This window comes from Chaetodon trifascialis, chromosome 17, assembly GCF_039877785.1.
Source record: "Chaetodon trifascialis isolate fChaTrf1 chromosome 17, fChaTrf1.hap1, whole genome shotgun sequence".
NCBI classification, from domain to species: Eukaryota; Metazoa; Chordata; class Actinopteri; order Chaetodontiformes; family Chaetodontidae; genus Chaetodon; species Chaetodon trifascialis.
This window is the reverse complement of record NC_092072.1, coordinates 6,986,336-7,009,671: the sequence shown is the minus strand read 5'-3', so window position 1 is coordinate 7,009,671 and position 23,336 is coordinate 6,986,336. Positions and strand designations below refer to the sequence as shown.

At 46.0% G+C, this 23,336-nt stretch overlaps 1 protein-coding gene across 1 annotated transcript in view; it reads left to right on the top strand.

The window, feature by feature from the left end:
- Nucleotides 1-23,336, top strand: part of med30 (mediator complex subunit 30) — a 34,483-nt gene extending 11,147 nt beyond the window's left edge. The window contains exon 5 of the mRNA XM_070984915.1: nt 22,403-23,336. Within this exon, the coding sequence (XP_070841016.1) occupies nt 22,403-22,498 (96 nt within the window). The 3' untranslated portion in view covers nt 22,499-23,336. The remainder of the gene's footprint in view (nt 1-22,402) is intronic.

Genomic DNA, 23,336 nt, shown 5'->3' with positions numbered 1-23,336 from the left:
GTTTCAAGCGTCGGACTTCAAACACTCCTAAGAGCTTTTTCAAATTTATTCACTGTCAGATATGTTTTTGCCCAGCGCTGATAGAGGGGCTGTTTTACGACACTCTGAAGTGCAGAGCAGAGAGCTTTTCTTCACCCTGACGTGCCATGTTGTCAGTCAAAGTCTGAAAGTTTGTTGCCGACAGATTTAATCCTGAGTCATGGCTTAGTTACATGCTGCAGACGAGGGTCTAAGGATAGAGGCTGTCGTAAGCTGCACAGAATATTAAAGCCCCTTAAGGCAAACTTGTGACTGTGATGCTGGGCTGTGTAAATAGCATTGACTTGACTTGCAGACAAACAAGGTAAATTTTGAGCACGGAGATGCGTATAAAGATGGTGTCTCGCCCATTAATTAAACATAATCCAATACTAGAAAATAAATACATTTCTTATTGTGGATAAGACAGTGAAACTAATGCCCATGTTGCAATAAGTTACAAGTATTTTAAGGTAATAAGATTAAGACTTTCTTCTTTTTTCTACTGCATTTTACCCATCTTGGAGTCCTTCCTCCGCGGACCAGGAGCGGTGGGGTGCTAGCCGACAGCGGCGCCCGGGGACCCAGTTCCTTCTTCGTCCCCATTGGTCAGGTGGTGATCTTCTTGCATGTTTTTAGTGGTTTTTTTTTATGGAGGATCCCCCAGGTGAACACGGGGAGAACATGCAAACTCCATGCAGAAAGGCCCCTTTCCTCGAGCAGGCACCGAAGGCGTGGTGGAGGACACGCCTCCAGTGCCCACAGCGCCCCAGGCAGAAATCGAACCCGGGACCTTCTAGCTGTGAGGCGACAGCGTTACCACTGTGCCATTGTTCAAGTTAAGTCTTCACTGATTTGGTGACTTCTGTGGAAAAAAATCCCCAAAATATCAGGAGTTGTTTTGTAGATTGATCGATGGTTAATAGATGGTTTGATGAGCTAACCTCGGGGACAAACATGTTGCATTTCCCATGGGCGCTTTGCGATAAACGCCGCCCCGTGTCTCAAATGCTTTTAATGTGAAGCAGCAACAGCAGGAAATGTTGGGTTTGCTTTTGTAGCAGCCTCGCAGCTCCAATACAGCTGTTTTAAATTAGATACAATTACAAACAGTAACGCTGGATTACATGCATGCATCATTTCTCGTGGATCCCTTGTGCGTAGGTAGGCAATTTGAATCCAGCGTGGTAATGGCGGACCCACCACTAACAACGCAAACTACAATACTGAGCAGTAATTACTGAATGTAAACACATCGAGTGTTTACTGCAGAAAATTGCAGACAATAGATTCCATCGAAAAAGGTTCAAATATTTCTGCAAATTGGATGAGATGATTCACCTCTGCTGTTACAGTGGGGGTACCAGTGTTGAAATGTTAAAGACTGGATAAATGTTGATTTACATGTTAACTAAAATAAATGTCTAAAGTGTTTTTTTGTCGCAGTGCTGCACGGCATTGTTGAGCTGACCACAGGTTCTCTTTAACGCTGACAAACCCTGACCCTTGATATTTTTGCCATTTGTCATCATGGATTATTTCAGGCCAGGATTAGGTTTAATCTCTGCCTGGGAAACAGGCACATCCAGATGACTTTAAAGCGCCGCGTGCAAATATCAGCCCTGGGTCGATGAGACCTAGATCCTGCATAGATGCAGGTAAACAGCCAGCAGTCACACGCAGTGCCTCCGAGCACTTCCCATATCTCACCTGAGTGCAGTAGTTAGGGACAATGGAGCATGGCAAAGGTTCAGGTAAAACACACCGTGCATTATTTAGGAGGCCTTTTTAACCGGCCTCGTCCGTCATGGATTTGTTTTGCTTGTATGTATGTGTGTGTGTATTGAGCGCGAGAGAGCTTTTGTTCTTTCTTCAGAGAGACAAGATTGTGTTTGCATTCGCTTTCACGCACGCTTTCAATGGCGGCTGAAGCGCCTCTCTGTTTCTTCCCTTTGTACGTGCATTGTTCTGGCTCCGTACAGATTGTGCATGCCAAGCCGTCTGAGTGCGCTGCAGTGATAATGGTCCAAGGTCAGGAGTGTCAGCAATAGAGATGAGACTTGGTTATTTTTAAGAGCTCAGCACGGCTCCCCTGGCTGCTTTTAAATGTTAACACTACAGTGAAACATTGCAGCGAACCCTGCGCTCAACTGCACTCAGCCCCGTTCCAAACAAACAGCATCTCCTCCTCGCACAAAGCCTCCACACCCGCAAAGTGCGGCGAATGCCTGCTGAGATTGTTTCAGATAAATAACCGAGCGCTTAGTGCAAATCTTTGAATGCGAAAAAAAAAGAAGAAGCGGCCCTTTGCTCATTTTCAGTGACAGCACATTAAATACTGGACTTGAAAGCGAGAGTGATTTTGTCCTATTAGAGACCTGATAAATAACCTTGTTTATGATACGACCTTCCCCCTATGCAAAGCATTAGCATCCAAATTGAGTTCCATCAAATGAGCCGAGCATATAGAGATTGAGAAGACAGGCTGCCGTAGTTCAGGGCAAGCTTTCCACACAGTCTGCAATCCTTAACACACAGCACCCCATCCCGGCACCTTATTATGCAATATATATATGTAAATAGCTCATTATACTGTACAGTGTGTGCAGCAGATGGACATATTTCACTTATTTTTAAGTGTAATACACCATACACTTAATAAAGGAAGCACACAGGATGGGTTGATATTGATTTTTAGCCACGTCTCAGTTGTCTCGCATTAGGAGACAGTTTCTATTTATGTCCGCTGTTCCCTTTAAGGCTCGCTGCGGAGGTTTCTTGTAAACAAATGAAAGTAACACCAAAACACGTTGCGCGTATCCTCGAGGCCTAACAAAAGGGTTGAAAGCTGCTAATACATGTGCAAAGCGGATTTTTCTTAAAAGTTCATTATTTATCTACACATTTAGCAGCTTGCAGTCTTCTTCTTTCCTGCGTTTCTTGGTGCATGACTGGCTGCTGTGTAACAGTGGAGTAATGTGAAGCTGAATATGCGTCATGTCACCTGCGTGCACTGCAGGTCAGAAACTGCTTTAAGTTTATGATTTCTTAGGAGAGATTTAAAACCTTGAAATGCAAAGAGTCTGATGAAACAGATTCTGCTTGAATAATAAAAAGCCGTGCCAAATAATAAATCAAACAGTAAACGCTCATCAGTGTAAAACCTCCAGTGACAACCGGTGCAACGTTTCAGTCGCCGTTGGATGTTTCTCTCCCCTCGCTGCTCATTCAGTCTAATTGCTGGTATTTGAGACTGTATGCTCGCTTGGTTTGTGGTATTTCCTGGGCTTTTGTCGGCAGAGGATTTGTGGCTTAGTTAACAGTGTACATCATCTGTGTGTTTTGTGTCGGACTTTCAGAAATGTATACCCGTTTGAAATCGTCTCATTCATGTTGTGGCCAAGTGGGACTTAAAGCAGCCAAATTACTGGCACTCCACCAGCGTCTTATTATCCGCGACAGCTCTTTACGTTCGGAGCTCTCTCCAGCCGCAGCTATCTGACTTCTGTAACCAAAACATTGCCCAACCAACCCCCTCTGTGCCTTTTTCGGGAAGTCGACTGTGTGTATTGACAGTGTATTTTCTTATTTTGGACATTTTCTATCACGATCAGTGTTTATTTTATTCGCACCACACAAGCCTACCCAGAGGCTAAAACTTGAACTTATTAGGAGCACAGCCTTTCAGTCTGTCTCTCGGATATCCAGCGTATGCCTCATGTGTTTGCAGCGTATTTAGCTGTGATTTTTGCCCGGGCTGCCCAGCTGCACATTAAGGCAGCAGTAAGGACAGCAAGCTTTGGGGAGTTAAAGCGGTTAGTCTGATCAGCAGAGTAGAAATGCAGCAGGACAGGGGAAGCAGATGTTCGTGGCCTGGCTACATCTGCTGCAGTCGCTCCAGCCAGATAGGGTAGTCCGGGATGAGAGAGGAATGATTGGAAGGAGGGCGAGGCGGCAGGAAAGACGACTGGAGATAAGAAAAACAAGGCGGAGGAAAGGGTAGGAAGAGAGCTAAATGGCAGCGAGATGTTAGCATGAAAAGGTTGATGGATGCAGATGAAAGATTTGTGATGGAGGGGAAAAAAGGAAACAGAAACACGGAAAGAAAGCTTCTGCTGAGTAAAAGGAGAGCGGGAAATGGGCTGCTCAGGTGGGAAAGGTTTTTGAAGATGGATGGGTGACCAGACAGATAGCTGCGTTGTCAGAGAGAGTAGACGTGTGAAGTGGAGGGTGAAGGGCGAAGGGACACTGGGAGAAACAAACAGGTAGCAAAATGCTTGCGAAAAACCATTTTGTGTGGTGTTTCTGAAACGAATGAAAGCGCGCGTAGCGGTGGCAGAGAGTCGGGGGGCCTCTTGATGTACAGACAGGTAAAAGATTGATGAAAGAACGGATTGATAGATGTGTGGACAGCCGTGGATTGTCAGAGTTAAGCCGCTCCCATTCAGATAGGCTCTTCAAAAGGAATAACAGAAGACTGATGAAATTCAGCTGCAGCAGGGAAAATAGGATGCCTTCTGTAACAGGATGCCGAGAGAGAGAAGATTGATGCATAAGTGAAAAGATAAGTCCAAGCATGCTTCAAACGCTCCAGCTGATATGTCACACTGGTTTAGGATTGCTGGCCTCATATTTCCCCCTAGAAAAGCTGAAAGTAGATTTTTTTTTTTAAAGATGACTTCTATCAAAATTTAAATTCACTCACTGCTGTAAATAATGAACAGCGATATAATGCATCTTCATGGGAAGGGGTGATAGGCAGAGTGATAGGCTGGCAGGGTAATAGGATTCTGAATCCATCAATGGGGATTTTAGCACACTCTGCTCTCAGTGAAATAACCTTGGAACAGACACCACCCTTGTTTCCATTTGACAAAAGAGAGAGATCTGAAGAGAGCCACTGAAGTGTGTGTTCTGTGTTCACAAGAGGGAATAATGTAAAGTAGAAGAGTTGGCTCAGCCCTAAATGTCCGCGCTGTCCAATCCCTACTTAATCCTTCCCGCAGCTCTGTCCCAAGCCCCGCTGCCGCTATAGACTGCAGAATAAGTATTGATGTAGCATCTGTGATGTCGCCCAGCCAAATCTGGCGAGGAGGATGGAGCGAGTGGCCTCGACCACCGCCGCTGTGTGAGACACCCTTTGAGACATGTCAGTTAAAGCTCTTTTAGCGTTCGTGTCCTCGTAATAACACAATAATCTTGCTCAGACTCTCATTAGAACTGGTGAAGTTAGCAATGAAACACTATTATTTATATATCTACAGTATATCTATCTATATAGATATATAGATAGATATAGATATAGATATAGATATAGATATAGATATAGATATAGATATTATATTATTTGGTGGCACGGTGGAATGGTGGCAACACTGTCGCCTCACAGCTAGACGGTCCCAGGTTCGATTCCCGTCTGCATGTTTTCCCCGTGTTCACCTGGGGTATCCTCTATAAAAATACCCCCACTAAAAACACGCAAGAAGATCACCACCTGACCAATGGTGACGAAGGAGAGTTGGGTCCCCGGGCGCCGCTGTCGGCTGGCAGCCCACCACTCCTGCCGCGGAGGAAGGACGACCAGGATGGGTCAAATGTGGAGAAATAATTTCACAAAGAAGCATAGCGTGTGCATGTAGTGTGTACATGTGATGTAGTGACAAATTAAAGTACGTCTCTTCTTCTTCTTCTTCTTCTTCTTCTTCTTCTTCTTCTTCTTCTTCTTCTTCTTCTTCTTCTCTATTGATTGCTGGTGACTAATTGGTGATCTTTCTATTACCATTAGGGCTCACATTCCCAAATATGATGGGGAAACTACCTGTAAGGGAAACAGTAAAATCAACAACCGAAAACGTGAATGAATGCGTGTTTCCATCCACTGCGGATATGTGAGTGTGAAGAGTCGGGCATGTTGAGATAAACAGCTGATTAACTCTCCGGTCAGGTGCCAGCAGGAGAAGAAGAGGCTGCAACGAGATGATGTAACGAAAAGAGCGGCAGTGAAACCTCAAACGAATGGAAACAATATGGAAAAGCATGATGTAAATGCTGCGTTTGTGTGTGTTTCATGTATCGATTTGAGGAGCGTTGCCGTCTCATCTCCCCTCACATACCTCATGTTTTCATCTCCTCAGTGGACGTTAGGTCTGTTTCATCGCACTGTGTTGCATTTAGCTTTTATTGATACCCCGTCTTTTCTGCCTCCGCCAAGCGTTGAATCTTCCTTGGGAGTTTTCAGCGTTTGCACATAAAAACAGGTGGATGGAAACATCTCACTGACAGCCTGTTCTACAGTTAGGTTGGATTGACTGCGTCTTAAACCAGAGAGGCAGTGACCCTGACCCTCGTGGTAGATGTCACCTCAGTTTCATCCCGTTCCTCATGACCTTCCTCTCTCCAGCTGAAGCCACCACCCAAGCTGACGGTGTTAAACAGGTAGTAGAAGTACAGATCTGAGTAGGGCGGAGTGGTGGTGGAAGGGGGATGGCTCGAGCAGATAAATGACTTCTCCATGGTAATGTCTGGCTGCTTTATGGGGTGTCCTGGCTGTGAGTGATAGCCTTGCTCTTGTTATCTGTCGATTGGGGTAATTGCTGTTTGTCGGAGTCTGGCTGATGGATGGTGATGCAATCTGCCCAGCGTCGGAGGGGGAGGAGCGGGGAGGCATCACTCGCATCACTCTCCACAAGTGTCTTATGAGGAAGCATGTCGTTAGTGACAATATGTATGTGAATATAAGTGTGTTTTAATGCGTGTTTTCGTGTGGCTGGATGAAAATGGGCCTTTTTGTCCTTGCCGGTGCTCTCGCGCCGTACGTCATGTGTCTCAGCGCTCCTTCTCGTGCATGTAGCACTCGGTGAGTTGCAGGTTATGCAAATGCGAGTGTGTGTGTGTGAAGAGTTTATTTGAGCCTGTGTGAAAGTCAACAGTGTTTGCATAAATGTTTAAGATGCATTAGCCATAATTCATTGGTGCCTAATGGGTTGCGATTGCTCAATCTCTGGGCTGCAGACCTCTGGTGCCGTAGAATGTGATTGTGCATATCAATTCAGGTCCCCCAGTCATCCACACTGTTTCTGCTCCAATAAAATAGACCGAATTCTGCGGCACCCAAGTGACCACGAATTACGGCCCTAATGAATATCCTACATTACTGGTCACACGCCAATTAATGAAGGAAAACAAAGAATATGACAAATAAATTCGCGGGCGGAGTTTTTCACTGAGCGCTAATTTGGACGGAGCTTTGTGTTTTGAGCGTCTTCCATTTTCGCCAGCTGTCTGCAGCGAGCGCCGTCCAAGTCTGCGGGAGTCAGCCTCCTCTCTGCGTGCCTGACTGACTGATTGACTGGCTGGCTGTCTGGCTGAGTGACGGTGCATTTTGCCGAATGGAGGAAGCATGATTCACAGTGGCTCTCTGGACTACTTGATAATCATTCCATCTGGGGTGTGGGACAGGCTGTCTTGTCACTGGCACATCACTCATCGTTTGTTCTCTTCATACGTCCCTCGCTCGCTCCATCTCGCCATCCTTCGATCTCTCCCAAGGGCCTTGGAGATGACCCTCCGCCCTGGAGGAGGGGGTTGTAACGCTGGACCCGAGCGACATGGCAGAGCCCCGCTGTTTTCTCTGCTGCACCTGCCCCCCGCCCCCTCCTTACCTCACCCCTCTGCTGCAGCCTGCCACTGCCACTCGCCTCGCGTTTGATTTAATACCAGCCTAAGTGTGAATAAATTCCTGTCACAGCCCATTAAGGAGGCCTTGGAGAGATCTGGCCTATTATTAATTCTCCACAGCTCCTCTCTTTCTCTCCCCTCTTTTAGTTACTATCTCTCCCACTCTGCTGCTGCTGCCGCTCTCTCCCGTGCCCCCCTCACCCCCCTCACCCTCCTCCTCCTCCTGCTCTCACACTGCACACTGCCTTGCTTTTTTAATACCCGTTAATTACCGCGTCTGTCCTCTTTATTCAAATGAGAAAGGGAGAAATTAAAAGCAGGGGGATGTTTGTAATTTCAAACAGGAAAGCTATCCACTGCCTGCCTTCGCTCCTCTCTCCTCTCTCAGACCTGTGCGCCAGCTAGCTGCCGGTTCGCCGTGTATAATGAATTCCAGTGGCACTGGCGGTTAGTTTTATCTGAAGAGCAGGCGGGGAGTCTGCAGAGGCCTGATGATAAACAAACGCACCCTCCTAACTGTAATAAGAGCGGGAGAGAGGGATGCAGCTCGGCTGGCAGATGCTCTCTCTCTGAGTGTCTTTCCATCTCTCTCTCTCTCGCTCTGCTCTCTGATTCCCCGTCTCCCTCCTCCTCCTCCTCTCTGCCTCTCTTCTCTCAGTTTGTTGTTACCCCCCCTGCTGCGCTCCACTCCCTCTCCCTTTTCTGTCTCCTTTCCTCCTCATAGCTTTCTCCCTCTCCTCCATCCCTCCATCGCTCCCTTCCCATCCTTCTACGTTCAGGCTCCAGAATTAGTAGGCTGTGCACAGCAGGTGCCTGTACCTCTGTCTTATTAGCAGCCTCATATGTGGCCCATTAGAGGCTCTCTGTATGCCAAGGGCTTTTTAATTGTTTTGCTCGGGTCAGAAGGGCAGTGTAGCCACAAAGCTCTTGCGGAGGAGGAATCAGAGTTGTTTTTTTTTTTCAAGAATACGTGTTTTCCTTGTATTTTGTTGCCTTTAGTGCCAAGCGCAACCCCAATTATTTCTGCTTTATGTTACAGTGTTTAAGGGCTATGTAAGCAATTACAGTCGCAGAGTTCCTTTTTTTTAAGTGTTGTCCGACCGTGCAGCCTGTTTAGGGCTATTGTTTGCATGAAAGGAAGGCGTGATGGAAGCTGGTGAGCTTGTTTATTTTTGCATTGTGCACATCATTTGCCAGGTGTGGCGTAGGTAGGTCACTTGTGTAGCATAAGTAAAAGGCGTACATCAAGGCAAGCGTCATATTTGTCTGATTCCTGTGAGACCGCTTTAAAGAGGGAAAGAAACGTAGAACGCTGACTTGTGTACATATCACACAGAGGGTAAGTTCACATAAAAGACCAATGGTTGATGTTTTTAATTTAGTTTTAAAGGCGCCGAGACCTCGAGCGCTCTCAGGTCACCAGGCATCCACCGGGAGCATAAACGACAAGAAAGAGAAAAAGTAAGCCACCTTTCTGTTGAATTCTTCACTCCTTTTGTACGTTTCTGAAACGATTCAAAGACACACTTAAATGATACTTGTAGTGATAATGTTTGTAGCTATCAGCACGTGGTCGGCAGCTTTGTATTTTGAGAATTGCTTCATCGTTTAAGTTTGAGCAAAAATGCGAAACATCCGCTTTTTCCAGCTCCTCAGATGTGAGGATCTCCTGCTTTTCTTTCTGTCGTATGACAGTAAGTTTGATTCAATTACACCGGCTCAGGCCTTGATGCTGATACTACGCACTGTGTGTATCCCGTGGTTCCCGCGTGGCAGATCGTGGCGGGATCGTGGAGTGTCAAACATACCCGTCTTCCTCCTCACTTCCTAACGCAATCTGGAGCCCAAGTCTGTGCGGAGGAGGTCGGATTCTCTGGCTTCTGTCCACGTCTCATCCGGAGATGCACCTCCTCCACTGGTGCGGTTACATGCTCGCCGCCATATGCGTCCGCAGTGGCGCTCAGCCAAGGAATTGTTTTCAGTTCGAATGTGTCTGGTGGAGTTTTCACTGGAAGCAAACACAGTTTTGTTAAAATTCAGTGATTCTCACCAAAGCACATGGTGGTTTTAACAAGTATGTTGCAAAGCCTCATGACTTGCTAGTCCAGTGAAAACAATGCCACCTCGGAGTTGGTGCAAAATCAGCTCTCTGTCGTCTTCTTTGGCCACGAAGGAAAACCCTCAGCATTATTTGCTGTGCGTGTTTTTTCTCTGCATCTTTTGCCAGTGCTCAGTTTCTAAGATTTTAATTTTATGGGCTTGTGATGCGACAAAAGACAGTGACTTTAAGTCAAATGGACCCGAGACTTGTCAGGTATGACCCTGTGAGCCCCCTCTGCACACATGTCTATTCAGGCCGCCGCGTATGGTGATAAAATGCATTCAGACCATCGAGACCCTGCACAGTAAAACATCGCTCAACGCCCCTGTTAGTGGTCAAAACTCTCAGTAGCTCTTCAATTTGAAGTGTTGCATCAGAAAATGGTGATTGAAACAGTAAAATCATAACTTCCTCAACACATACATTCATTTGCATTTTCTTTTGCAGATTTTCTCAAAATTGTGCCCCTAAAATGCATGATGTTACCCTGTCAGTAAACTGGATTATAATTTCTGCTCGTGGAAAAAAAGAAACTGTGAGGTGAGCAGATAATTATAACATCAAGCCATCTGAGAAATATTTGGTACCATAGATGGAAGGTAAAGCTGTTTGCTGACATTTTAAAATGTCTTTGAGTCACGTTAGCTTGTCGCCCAAAGAGGCAGTGAAGGCAACAGGAGCCACGATGAATAGAACAATGTTAACACCTGTTAGGATGAGGCCACATGGGTTAGCGACAGCATTGCCATGCCATAGGATGGGCTGGGTAGCTAACAGGTGTGCTAACGGTGTTTTGAGTCTCCGTGGTGGCTTATAGGCACCTGTGCAGGTTTAGGATCCAGTACAATATGGTGACCAACATCAGAGCTCTGATCAGAGTAAAGAATAAACAGCTTTCTTTTGTGCTGTGTAAGGGATGTGAACGGTCTGAAAGGGAGCATTTGTTTCCAGATTTAGCTGCGGTCAGAGTTTGTTGTCAGGAGCTGATTGAGTATCCGCGCTGTGACTGCCAAAGGGCGTCTTACGTCACCTGAAAGCCCGCCATGTTTCTTTTTTCTTTTTTTTTTTTTTCTTTAAACCCTGTCATCACTTTTCATTCTACTTTCTTGTGTGGTAAAGGGAAAGCTGCTCAGCTGCTTGCTCAGGTGCAGGCAGAAATGTGTACATTTGAACTTGAGAAACTGCTTTGTGCGAACGTGAAGAGTCTATCAGAGTTTTGACGAAGGCGATGCACAGCTAACCTGCCTGTTCTCTCTGCGCTCTGCAAACAACGTCTCCAGAGGATTGGAGGCTTTGAATTGGAATTACCTCTCTTTAATCTTTCCCAAAATCTGCCCGTCTGTCCTCCTCTCCCCCTTCTGCCTTCACTCTTAAAACCATGGAGGTAATTAGATCCAATATTGCTTCATTGGAGAGGTGCCATAGGGGAGCTGATTTTCAGTGTGTGTGAGTGATTGTACCAATTTAACACATCGCTGAGTCACAAGATGCTTTTGACATCTGAAGAACTGTTGTTGGCACCTGAAGAACATTTAAATCAAAGGTTTTTTTCAACCTCATAGGAACCCTCCACTGCCCATTAGAAACCCTTGAAGTATCATGTTTACTTGGAGTGTGAGAGGAGGTGTTCAGCCTGGCCTCAGATGATTTAAGCTCCTGACAGACATCTGAGGGAGATGAAAGAAAGGCGTCCTGTCTGCTCTGAGATTGAGACGGCGGGATATCACTCTGCAATCGCCGGCTTCAAGCCCTCAGCGCTCACGTGCGCACGTGTACGCACGAGCTCGCGCCAACAAGTGCACGAAACATGGGAGATCATACCTGCAGCACACACAAAACAAACACATGCACGCACCCGCGTCGCCTGCAAATCAGCCATCCAGCTGCGTCAGCCGCAGCTTTGCTTTCCTCTTCAGTCCCTGCCGTAAGCTAGCTAGTTAGCAGCACAGATGTCAAGAAGGAAAGACCTCTAATTAAACAGAGTGAGCGGGAAGCCTCAGCCGCTTGACACTGTTTAATGCCGACTGATGAACCTGTAACTAGAGCCTTGGCTGATTTATCCGTAGGCTGATTTTATTGGCTGGTACCAACTTAATGAGAGTGATGCTGGTGTTTTTGTACATGCTGGGAGACATGAGCTAGAATAAGCTGCATTTTTAGGCACCGTATCCTTCTTTTTCTTATACATACATTCAGCTGAAGTCAGTGCAAAGACACTAGATTTGATGCTTTACCTCATCAGCTTCACTGATTTTTAAATACATGCTTCCTCTGACTTTTATGCCAACAACACCTTTGCAAATGGTGCAGTGAGAATCATCCATTTATCCCATTACCTACTGTTAGTTTCCCCCTCAGACCTCAGAGGAAGTCACTTTTTCAACTGTTTGTTTTTCATAATTCAGGTTTTAATGATATTTGTTGTGTTTTATCAAACATAAACTGACTATAATGATTTTGTTAGTGGGGAAGTTTAGTGTCCCCTTTCTGTTTCTGTCATCTTTGTTTCTAAAAGTTTATTTTTCAACTTTATTTACTGTGCTCTGTTTATTTGTCAGAACTCTTTAATAAGGAAAGGAAACAGATGTCGTGAGAGTTGTTTATATAAAAACTTAATATTCGCTGGTACATTGTCAGAATTTTATTTTTTTTTCTCACATACTGACTCGGTTTCGCTCCCAGAAATCGCATATTTGTCAGGCTCCACCTGTAACTGATGCATATGCAGTCAAAACATTTCCAAACCCACGAGGCTGTGGTTTGAATTTCATTCTCCTTATCAGCTCTCGAGCTGCTGTAGCTAATCTGCTGCTGTGTACAAATTAACCCTTGTGCTCTCCTGAACCACATTTGAACTTCTGGCACCAGAGTTTGCTGCGTGTTCTCGGCTCTCCGGTTACTGTAATATGTGGCTCCTGCAGTGAAATGAAGTTTTCTTGGTTTAACATGTCATGTCGCCCCCCCACCCAGTAAACATAGCTGCAGTCCTTGGTTTTTGCTCTGATGTGCAATTCTGCTGATGCTTAAGTCTCTTGCATGGCTGCCCATCATTGGTTTTAAAGCAACAGCACTCCAACCTTCTTACCCCTCATTTATTATCACTGGGAACCAAATCACAAAGGAAAGAGCAATCGATGGGGCTACCTGGCAGAGACTCAAGTGCTTAGGAGAGAGCGAGGGGGTGCCTAGCCTCAGATACCTCTAAAGGGCTAAATCGATTGCAACCGTTCTGCAACAGTCGGCTGACACAGCAGGCTTTCCACCTCAACGCTGAGGACGTATTGAAAGAACCCCGTCGGTAGGTGTATGCAAGGATGACAACATGGCTATTGTATTTCTGCCACCCCTGGAAGAGCAGGCTTTTATCTGCTTTCAAAATCCCGTTAAAGGGCTTCATTCCCCCGGGAAAGCCCGCGCCGAACACAGGACACACTGGCACTTAAAGCTTCCCGTTGAGAAAAAGCCATAAAGTTTAGAAAGTCAATTAAGGCTTTTTTAACTGATGTCAGGCAAATTAAAGCTGCTTGGCCCGGCTCCCTGTGGGTATACTGTCAGATGGTAAACCAGGGCCCACTTAGCGTCACGGGGTTCCCCAGGCAGGGCACAGAGCAGTAAGCAGCTTACTTACCCCCAACTCACTTGTGCTACAAGTTTCCTCAGAGTGGGCAGCGCGTTTTCCTTCAAGTGACATTTCACTTTGGTGGAGCCCGTTCCAGCGGCGCGAGCCGGGGGCACGAACTCGGCCGCGTTCGAAATCGTATTTATTCACCTAAACTGAGCTGTGAATTAGCCGCGGCAGACACTCCGCAGTGTGACCAGATAAACGCGACGTGGACAGCTGAAAGCGGCGGATTTGCTCCCCGTGTTTGCCGCCAGTATTTAAGCATGTTTGACTAAGATCAGTCGGGCGGTGCCGGAGCAGATGTAATCACCACTTGGAGCCTGAGTGTTTTTCTCAGATTGCTTTTGCACAGCATAAGGTGAAAGTGGCACTGAGTGGAGATAATAAGATTACAATAGCTTGCACCTGACCTCACCCATTTTGTAATATGTATAAGCTTTTGGGCCTATTTTACGGGTTCCTGTTAGTGCTGGCACACGCTGCTGAGCTGGGCTTGTTGATCCTGGGTTGTGTTGCAGACAGGCTGTGGGTTGTATGCAGGACGGGCTCTCTTACAGTAGACACGCTCATTACTGAAAATGTCGGCCTCTGGAGTTTGCTTTGTCCTAATTCTTCTGCCTAACAGGCGGCTGCGTTTCCTTGAGGAGTTTTTTGTTCTTGCATAATTTAGGGGATCGCTGCTTTCTGGAGGAGCACCTTTCCACACAGCCGAGGCGCCTCTCCAAGTTTTTGTCACACTTTGTATAAAACCACAGAGTTTAATTAAAATTTGACTTGCCTCTCTGCCAGGACCCTCTGTCTCCCTGTCTGAGGACAGTAAGAGCTTTTGCTTCAGCCCCCGTGAAGCGTGTGAAGAGACAGAAGCTGTTTTTGTTCATGGTGTAGTTTAAGGCTCTCATCCTTCTCCAGACAGCAGAGAAAGTTTGTATTTATCTGTGTATCTGCCAGTTGTGACGTTTCAGTGCAGGCAGTCCTCCATGTTCGTGCCTGTGTTTGTGTTTCTCTGCAGTTTCCTGCTGTGTGTGAAGCATGTGGAGACACTGAATGAAGGATTTCCTCCTTTCTCTCCATTGCTCTTCCTCCTCTTCTCCTGGGCTCTTTTCCTCTCCTCTGTGTCCTCCTCTTCTCCTCCCCTCTCCTCCATCTCTTGCTCCCCCCTCCACCTCCTCTCCTACCCTGTCCTTTCCTCCTCCTCTTCTCTCCTTTTCCTCCCTCCACCTCCTCCCCTCCCCTGTCCTCTTGCCCTCCTGTCCTCCTGTCCCTCCACCTCCTCTCCTCCACTTTCCTTTTTTTCTTCTTCTCAACTCCTCTCCTCTTCCTCCTTCCAACTCCTCTCCTCCCCTATCCTCTCCTCTCCTCATCATCTCCTCCCCTATCTATCCTCTCCTCTTCCTCTTCTCCGCTCCTCTTCTCTTCCTCCTCTCCTCCCCTCTCCCCCATCCTCTCCTCATGCTCTCCTCTTCTCCTCTCCCCTTCTTTCCTTCTCCTCTCCTCTCCTCTCCTCTCCTCTCCTCTCCTCTCCTCTCCTCTCCTCTCCTCCCCTATCTATCCTCTCCTCTTCCTCTCCTCTTCCCCTTCTCCGCTCCTCTTCTCTTCCTCCTCTCCTCCCCTCTCCCCCATCCTCTCCTCATGCTCTCCTCTTCCTCTTCTCCTCTCCTCTCCCCTTCTTTCCTTGTCTTCTCCTCTCCTCTCCTCTCCTCTCCTCTCCTCTCCTCTCCTCTCCTCTCCTCTCCTCTCCTCTCCTCTCCCTCCTTGTCCTCTCCTCTCCTCTCCTCTCCTCTCCTCTCCTCTCCTCTCCTCTCCTCTCCTCTCCTCTCCTCTCCCTCCTCGTCCTCTCCTCTCCTCTCCTCTCCTCTCCTCTCCTCTCCTCTCCTCTCCTCTCCTCTCCTCTCCCTAATCCCTTCTCCTCACTCACAGACACTTACACTTGTAATTCCCAGCCAGATCCGTCGGAGTCAAAGCTGCGATTTGAGTCGGCAGCGACAGGGCGGATTAGCAGGAGGAATCCTGAGTGAAGGCACGTTTTCGCTCCACTTCCTATATTCGCCGTCTCTCCTCCTGCTTCTGTGTGTGTGCGTGTGTGTACGTGTGTATTAATCCAAGTTGTTTCTTCCTCGCCTTTATCTCAAAGCCCCTCATCAAAAAGCAACGCTCAGGTTCTTAATGTGCTCGGCGGTCATGTTTTTAATCGTAGATGAAAACGGGTTAAATGGCTAAAAAGCAGATGAATACCTCATCTTACTCACATAATAATATAATTACAAGATTAGCTTGATTTTTCTATAATGTTCAATGGACAAAAAAAAGAAAAAAAAACCCCAATTGGCTTTAATGTGGAGATAATGCAACGGAATTAATTAATGTGGAGATGCCAATTATCGAGCTTGATAACCCCGGAGACGCCCCGTTGTTTGATGGCCTACATTTGACAAATCCCATGTGTTTACAGATTACGATGTTGTGCTGAGTTGTTGCATCCGACGTGCCGCTGAACGACTGTCGAGCTGTTGAAGCTGCAAAAATCTATTCGCGCTTTAATTGAAAGCAACCTCCGGCGGGTCTGTGATGTTAATGCGTGAATGTGCTTTGCGACCAATGGGTTTCAGGTTAAGGTCTGTGTGTTGGTGGCAGGGTCCGCCACGACACCACACACACATGCTGCACTTAGAGCTTCTCTTGTGGCGAAGTTTGAGCAGAACAGAATTTTAATGAAGCGATCCCGATGAAAAATTCAGCCCTTTTTCTCCTCCTTTCACTTCTGTCTTTCACCCTTCTGCCGAGGACAGCGTCTTTGATCTGATTTGGACGGGAGGGAGAACGGGAGCGTGTTGAAGGGAATGTGAGGGAAGCAGACGGGGAAGGAGGGAAGAGACGCCTTCATCCGTGTCACTTAAACAAACCGTCATCTGTCCTGATAGCTTAGAGCCGTCCGTCCCTTTTCCCTGTTGTTTTGCTATAAGAGGCATCAGCTAATGATGGAGCCGCTGTCTTCCACTTACATCTAATCATTTCTCAGATTCGCCTGCCCCATCTCTGTGTAATCTGTGGTTATTTTATCACCAAAGACATCCAAACTGAAAGGATATCGCCAGGATGAAAGCTGCAGATACTAATGAGTTATACTCCTCAGCCTGCGACTCAGAGGACGTGGAAGAAATTAGACTTTTAGTCCCCACAGGACAGCGAATAATCCTGATTTTAAAGTTATTAATAAACAAAACTTGTGAGATCTGAAACGTACAAGCGAATCCCAGAAATGTATTTTATGTTTCTGACTGTGTGGAAGCCAAAGTCAAGCTGTGAGGAGAAATTTCAAATAGGAGTAAGTAATTAGAGTCTGAAAAATAGCTGTAACAGAGCAATTAAAGCAATTTTATAGGTGCTGCAGTGAACGACTCCTTTTTCTGCTTTTATATGCAGCTGGCTGCAAATATCAGTTGTTTTCATCATTGATTAATCACAACTTTCCATTAATTCAGTTAATTCAGTTTGTACAATGTCAAAAAAATAGCGAAAAAGAGCCACAGGTCATGTCTTTTTTTTTTTCCCCGAACAACCGACTAAAACTCAAAGATCTTCAATTTAAAAAAACACAAAGCGGCGAGAAGCAGCAAATCTTTACTTTTGAGACGCCAGAAATAACAAATATTTGCCATTTTTGCTTCATTCGCATCATTAATCTCTTAGCACTTGGCTGATAACTTATCAGTTAATCTTATTTTACTCAGTGTTCGTCAGTGTCGTGCCAGCGTCGTTTTCTCGTGATAAATTATCTCGTTATCATTAGAAATTCTTTAGATGAAGACATGAATAAATCTGTATTAAAGGAAAAACGAGCCTTGTTATCTCAATATAAAGAAATAATTAACGTAGGATCTTGAGATAACGCCATTAAAAATATAATTAAATCATTTGTGTTATCCATTGATCTTTGTCCGGCCGTCAGTCCGAGACCCAAAAAAATATTCACCTACTGTAACGCGTGATAAAGGACAGCAGGACGTCCTCGTAGTTAAGAAGAGCGACTGAAATGATTCGTCCGTTATCAGAATAGCTGCTGATTGATCTTCCGCCGATGGCCTCTGATCGCCCACAGTGCCACAAGCTTGAAAAAAACGACTGAAGGCATTTAGGTCAAACTGCAGCTACGCCAAGTTCATAAGCAACTTTTTCAGAAATCTGTTCCCGCTGGATATGAATCAAATGTAAATTACAGCGACTCTGACACGTCCATCAGGCTTAGCTGAAGTTACAGGGACCGGAATCGGATTTGTTTCTAACCCCCTCCACCCCCCACTGCCAAAATGTTTAATCTCTTGAGATGACAGGTTGCCAAAACTCTGTCCAATAAACAAACTACTTATGAGTCCATGTGACTTTGGCTTACAAGACCTGCTTTGCTTGCGACGACGCTGTGTTTGAAAAACAGATGTCACCCTGGCTTGTCCTCTGCCCAGATGTGCTGTAAGTGCACCTGAGAGCTTCCTGCAGTTGGACACTGATAATTTACGCGACCTTCACCGATTACACACACACACCTGCCACAAGCGCTCTGTGCGGGACTGATTAAGATCAGTCTGTGTTGGATAACATGAGGTTATATAATGTCAAGCACGCAGCAGTCCTCAACTAGAGGTGGAAACCTTCATGCATCTTTTTTTTTGGCTCGTGCAAAGTTTAATCATATTTAGTAGAAGGTTTAAATGCCTCAACCTACTGCTCCTCCACTCTGTTTTCTTCTGGCAAATCAAAACTGACGTGCCAAACATTTCAAAAACTGGCTATGATGACACGCAAACTTCCATCCAATCAAAACTCTTAAACAATTTCTGCCCCCAAAGAGTCAAAAAAGTGTCTAAATCTAGTCGTAGAGAAACAAGATGGAGTAACTGTTAGCTTAAATGTCACCGTCAAATCGTCCAGTTTCACAATAAAAGCCTGCTGCCGCCTTCACATTAACATGCTTTTATTGTGAACCACATACAGGAAGTGGCGCAGCATCCGCAGAATTGATTGGTCGACAAGTCGAGTTGAGGGATTTTCTTCGCTTGGACTCCAGGAGGTCAAAGGTCACTGTGACCACATGCAGCACATTTCTGGGTATAACTCAGGAATTCGTACAGTACACTAATGATGACAGACGTTCACCCAGTTGGTGAAGTGATGAGAGTTTATATCCAAAAGGTCAAAGGTCAGCTTCACTGTGTCATCATAGTGCCCCACAGAAACACTCTTCTGGTGAGTATTCAGGAGAGATTGAGACCATTTTTCACTGGTCGTCCACCTTGAAGCTGCTTTGCTGCTGCCTGAAGACGTGTGTGGAGCGTCCACGTTTTATAATTTGTTTCTTTGCAGCAGCAACCATATTTGAAGCGTCGTAGTCGACCACAAGCTCATTGGTTCTGCTGATATTGAGCCTCAGGTGACTGTCGTTGGACTACGTGATGAAGCTCTTCATCAGCCCTCTGTACACCTCTAAGTGAAGACAGCATGTTTCTCACTGGAAAAATACATGTAATTCTTCACTTCATATATCCATCCATTTTCTATACTGCGTATCCCTTTCGGGGTTGCGGGGGTGCTGGAGCCTATCTCAGCCATCAACGGGCGAGAGGCGGGGTACACCCAGGACCGGCCAGTTGACCGCAGGGCACAAACAAACAACCATTCTCCCACCTGTGGGAGGAATCGAACCGGCAACCTTGTTGCTGTGCGGCACGTGCACTACCTGCTGCGCCACCGTGCAGCCTCACTTCATATATAACATCATAACATCCAGTATTAATGTAAATGTTTTAGGTTGAATCCAGTTGAAGACATTACTTGTAGCCAATTACAATGTGAATTTTTCACAATTTTCCAATATTTTACATACTAACTTTTAAAATCTTGCTTTACCAGATTGATCAATGATGAAGAGCACATCCTGACATTTTCATGTGCAGCCTCATGCTCACACTTCACTCGTTTAAACACGGCCGTGCACGTCAGACCATAAACACTCGCCCGGCCGCACGCTCGCTCTCAGACACGCTCACGTCAGTCTCCATTCCCACCCCATTTCGGGTCACCGTGCCTTTCCGCTCTCTCTCCCGCGCCAGTCGGCCGACGTCTGGCGGCGCTTCCAGGTTGCACGAGGCGGGTAGGCAACCTGCCAGTCTGCGGGAGGCCTTTGGAGACGGGAGCTCAGACAGCGCCTCCTTGTTTACTTTCATGAGTTGTTGACTGGCCACCCTGCCACGGCTGATGCGGTGTCAGAGCGTGTCAGAGGAGGCCTGCTGCGGATTGAAAAGGCATCAAAACATTATTGTGGGCCCCGTCGGTTGAGTGGCAGGCCGAGAAATGAGGGAGCGCATCCGCCGGATTCTTGTAGAGGTGTTTGTGTGTGTGTGTGTGTGTGTGTGTGTGTGTGTGTGTGTAAAAGCTTTGCACCTCACACACAAAAGAGATGGTTCAAGGCTCCTTTCCTCTGGTTTGTTCTCTGTAGTACACCCTTTTTCCAAACATGGTGTTATAGGTGTGAAGGATTAGAGCTGTGCTAATTATGAGGTTATGAATGGAATTATGTCTCCCTGAGGTTGCAGAATCATTTCTGTGATAATAGCAGCCTTGTTATTCATATATCAAGATATGCCAGCGAGCCTTTTATAATGAATGCGCCGAGAAGGCTTCGCTGCCTCCGTGGTCTTTATTTCCGCTGTGAAAAATGTGGGATTTCATGTCTGGTTTCAAAGAAAGCCGAGTAGATTTTTTGAGGGGAGGAATCTGGATTCAAAAGTTGTGATTTTTTTTCGTCTCTGAAGGCAAATTTTCCCCGTTTCCGCCTGAGCGCGGACATGGAGAGCGCACCTGCGATTTCAGCTCGTTTCGAAATAAGGACAGGTGTTGCGTTCTTTAAGAAAGTGACATTACAAAGGCCCGAGGTGTCGTCTCATTAATACGGAGTAGATGACCGAGTTATTTCAAGACTTGCTCATCAGATTAATGAGGCACATCCCATGTAACACACACACACACGCACGCACGCACACAGAATCAAAGTGAAAGTCGAACAGCGAGAGAGACAGAAAGTGGGAGAAAGGAGAGAGAAAAGAGCGAGCGAGCTTGAGAAGCAATGCGAGCCCCCCAGAGAGAGAGAGAGAGACTGGAAGGCTTCCAAATGTTCCACTCTGGAATATCTTCAAGGACAATCAGCTAAACAGTTGATATTAAGAGAGCTGTGTGAAATCGATTGCTCAAGGTGTTATCTGCGCTGCAAAAATGGCTGGTAATTAGTCATGGCTAAAGGAGTGTTACCGAGAGAGCGAGATGGATTTAATCTTAATAGATTTCACTGCAGTGCAGATACAGTAGCTCCTGACTGAAGGAGCTCTCCTCTCTGGTTTTCTACCAGAAGAAAAGCAGCTGAGTAAGGAGCTGTGATGTACTGCTGTTGCTAAATTTGCCCGAACCTTCAAAATGTAGATGTTTTGCCCGTGTTACTTGTTCAAAGGCAGCTCACATTTGGCGGCTGTACCTGTTTTTCTGTCTTCGGCAGCAGCAGCAGCAGCAGCAGCTCGGGAGCCATTATTTGTGAATGCATAACGCTCGTGCGATGAGCGACTTCAGTCCACTGTTGACTTAGAGATCTTGGTAGAGCATTCAGAGGTGATCAGCGGACAAAGCCCTGTGACTGACGGGGGGAACGGCTTGTTTGCCTCTCTGTTATGTACCTGTAGGCCCCTGAAGCAGGCCAGATGTGTTAGTTTAGCGATTAGCAGCGGCTGCGATTGATGAAGTTCACTGAAGCCAAACGGCAGAGGAAGAAATACCCGACGTTGAACTTGGCTTTTTAAACTTTTATTAATCTCTGAGCATACCGTCAAAGGATCGGGCAGGTGCTCATTTCTGTTTTTCGTATTGTCAGCAAAAGCCACGAAAAGAACAAAGCCAACAACACGTCTCTGCACTTTGACTCACGTACCCAGTCTGAGGATGAAGATCTTTGCAAATGCAGCTCATTTTTTTGGCCGTGCTAGCTGCTAGCAGTCCTCCACTGTTAGATGGACTGTCATAAAACCCTGAACAGACATTCACTTTATGACCAAATACCTGCTTCCTATTTTAATGCTAATTAGCAAACATTAGCATGCTAACACGTCAAACTAAGATTGTGAAAGACAATATTTTACCTGCTAAACATCAGCACGTTAGCATTGTGTTTGTGTGCATGCTGATGTTGGCGCCTCTTCGTCTGAGGCTGCAGACAGTGTAGAAGAGTCAGTAATTTCCTAACACACCTGGGTAATGTAGTTTTTAGCCAATGAACAGGAGCAAATCATCAATCTTTTGCAGCTATTTCAGCACATCCATTCATTCTGTGTTAATGAAAACACAATGATTGTTGTTTTCAGCTGATTAGACACTCATGAAAACATACTTCTGAATATTATATTCCACCTTCTGCCCATAGATCCCAGTAGATCTGACACACTGGTCCTTTTGGTCTCTTTGGTTTAGACTGTTTTCAGGAAAACTTTTCAGGAAACAGACTCTTGTTTCTCGCAGGACTTCCTGCCGGGCATGTTCATTTTCTCATGCCAGCAGCAGATCACATCTGGAGCTACTTCTTCTCAGTAAACACACTGAAGGAAATTATATTTTACACATGTTTACGGCAGCGTGGGATGTGTGAAGTCTATGCTGCGATGATAGCGGGATGCTTAAGAACAACTTGTTTGGTGGTGCAGCTTTCGGCTCCGGTGCAGCTCTGATATCCTGCAAACTCTGAATGATTTGTTTTCAGTGCAGAGTGTAATTGCTGTGTTTTGTCAGTCGTGTGCCCTTTTAATCTCCTGTAAAGCTGTAGCTTAATTGTTTCAGCAGACAAAATCTTTTTCTGGAGGAAGCTGGCGCGCTCTGACATTCACGTTTGTTGTTTTTTGTTTTTTTTTGGCATCTAAAAATATAATATTTTGCCTTTTTTTTTGTTGTTTTTCCTGCAGAAGCTCAAGCAGAAGAACCAGCAGCTGAAGCAGATTATGGACCAACTCCGCAACCTCATCTGGGAGATCAACTCCATGCTGGCTGTCAGGAGCTGAGCCGCACACACTCGAACTCACACACATATATGAATCTCACACACACACACACACACACACGCTACAAGTGATGGACAAGAAGATCCGGTCGTTAACTGGATGTGCGACAGGGTACCACAGACCGGCTGAGGCTGCACTTTACGGAAGAAATGGGACTGGAGCAATATCAACCCTGAGGAGGAGGTGAAAGAGAAGGAGTAAAACTGAGAGGAGACGAATGAAGACGCCGCAGAGAGAGAGGTGAGGAGGCGCAGGGAGAGACGACAGGGCGGGCGGGCGGCGGCAGAAAATATTCTGTCTACCTCGATATTCTACATTTCAATCAGCATTAAGACTGAGTTAATCTGAAGAGCTGATATATGACGTTTTATCTATTTGTAGGTCCGAGCTGAATAGTGATATATTCTATTTAATCCTCAAATTCTATTCGTCTGTTACTTCGTAGTGTTAGAAAGAGTTTTTCCACGGCCCCTGAAAACTTAAATAATGAAGGCAAACACTGTGGCGAAGTCTTACTATTGATCAGCTGTTTTTTAATTTGATGTGATATCAATACCGCTCATCAATGCTCCGCTCTGATTGGACGCGACATGTCGTTGCGATGCCTTGTTAAGGATTCTGCTGAACTATAAAACTGGCTGTGATTTTTAACAGAAGTCCACGCTGTTTTCTTCTGTGGTTTTTGTGTTTCGGTGTGTCTGAATTCATCAAACGCCTCAGAATCAGGAGGAGGAGAATTAAGGACTGAAAACTGTGAAATGCAGAACAAAGCACCAGTTTTAGGTTTTTCAACAGAAACAGTCAACCTGACTGACAAATAAGCAAATAAATGAACATT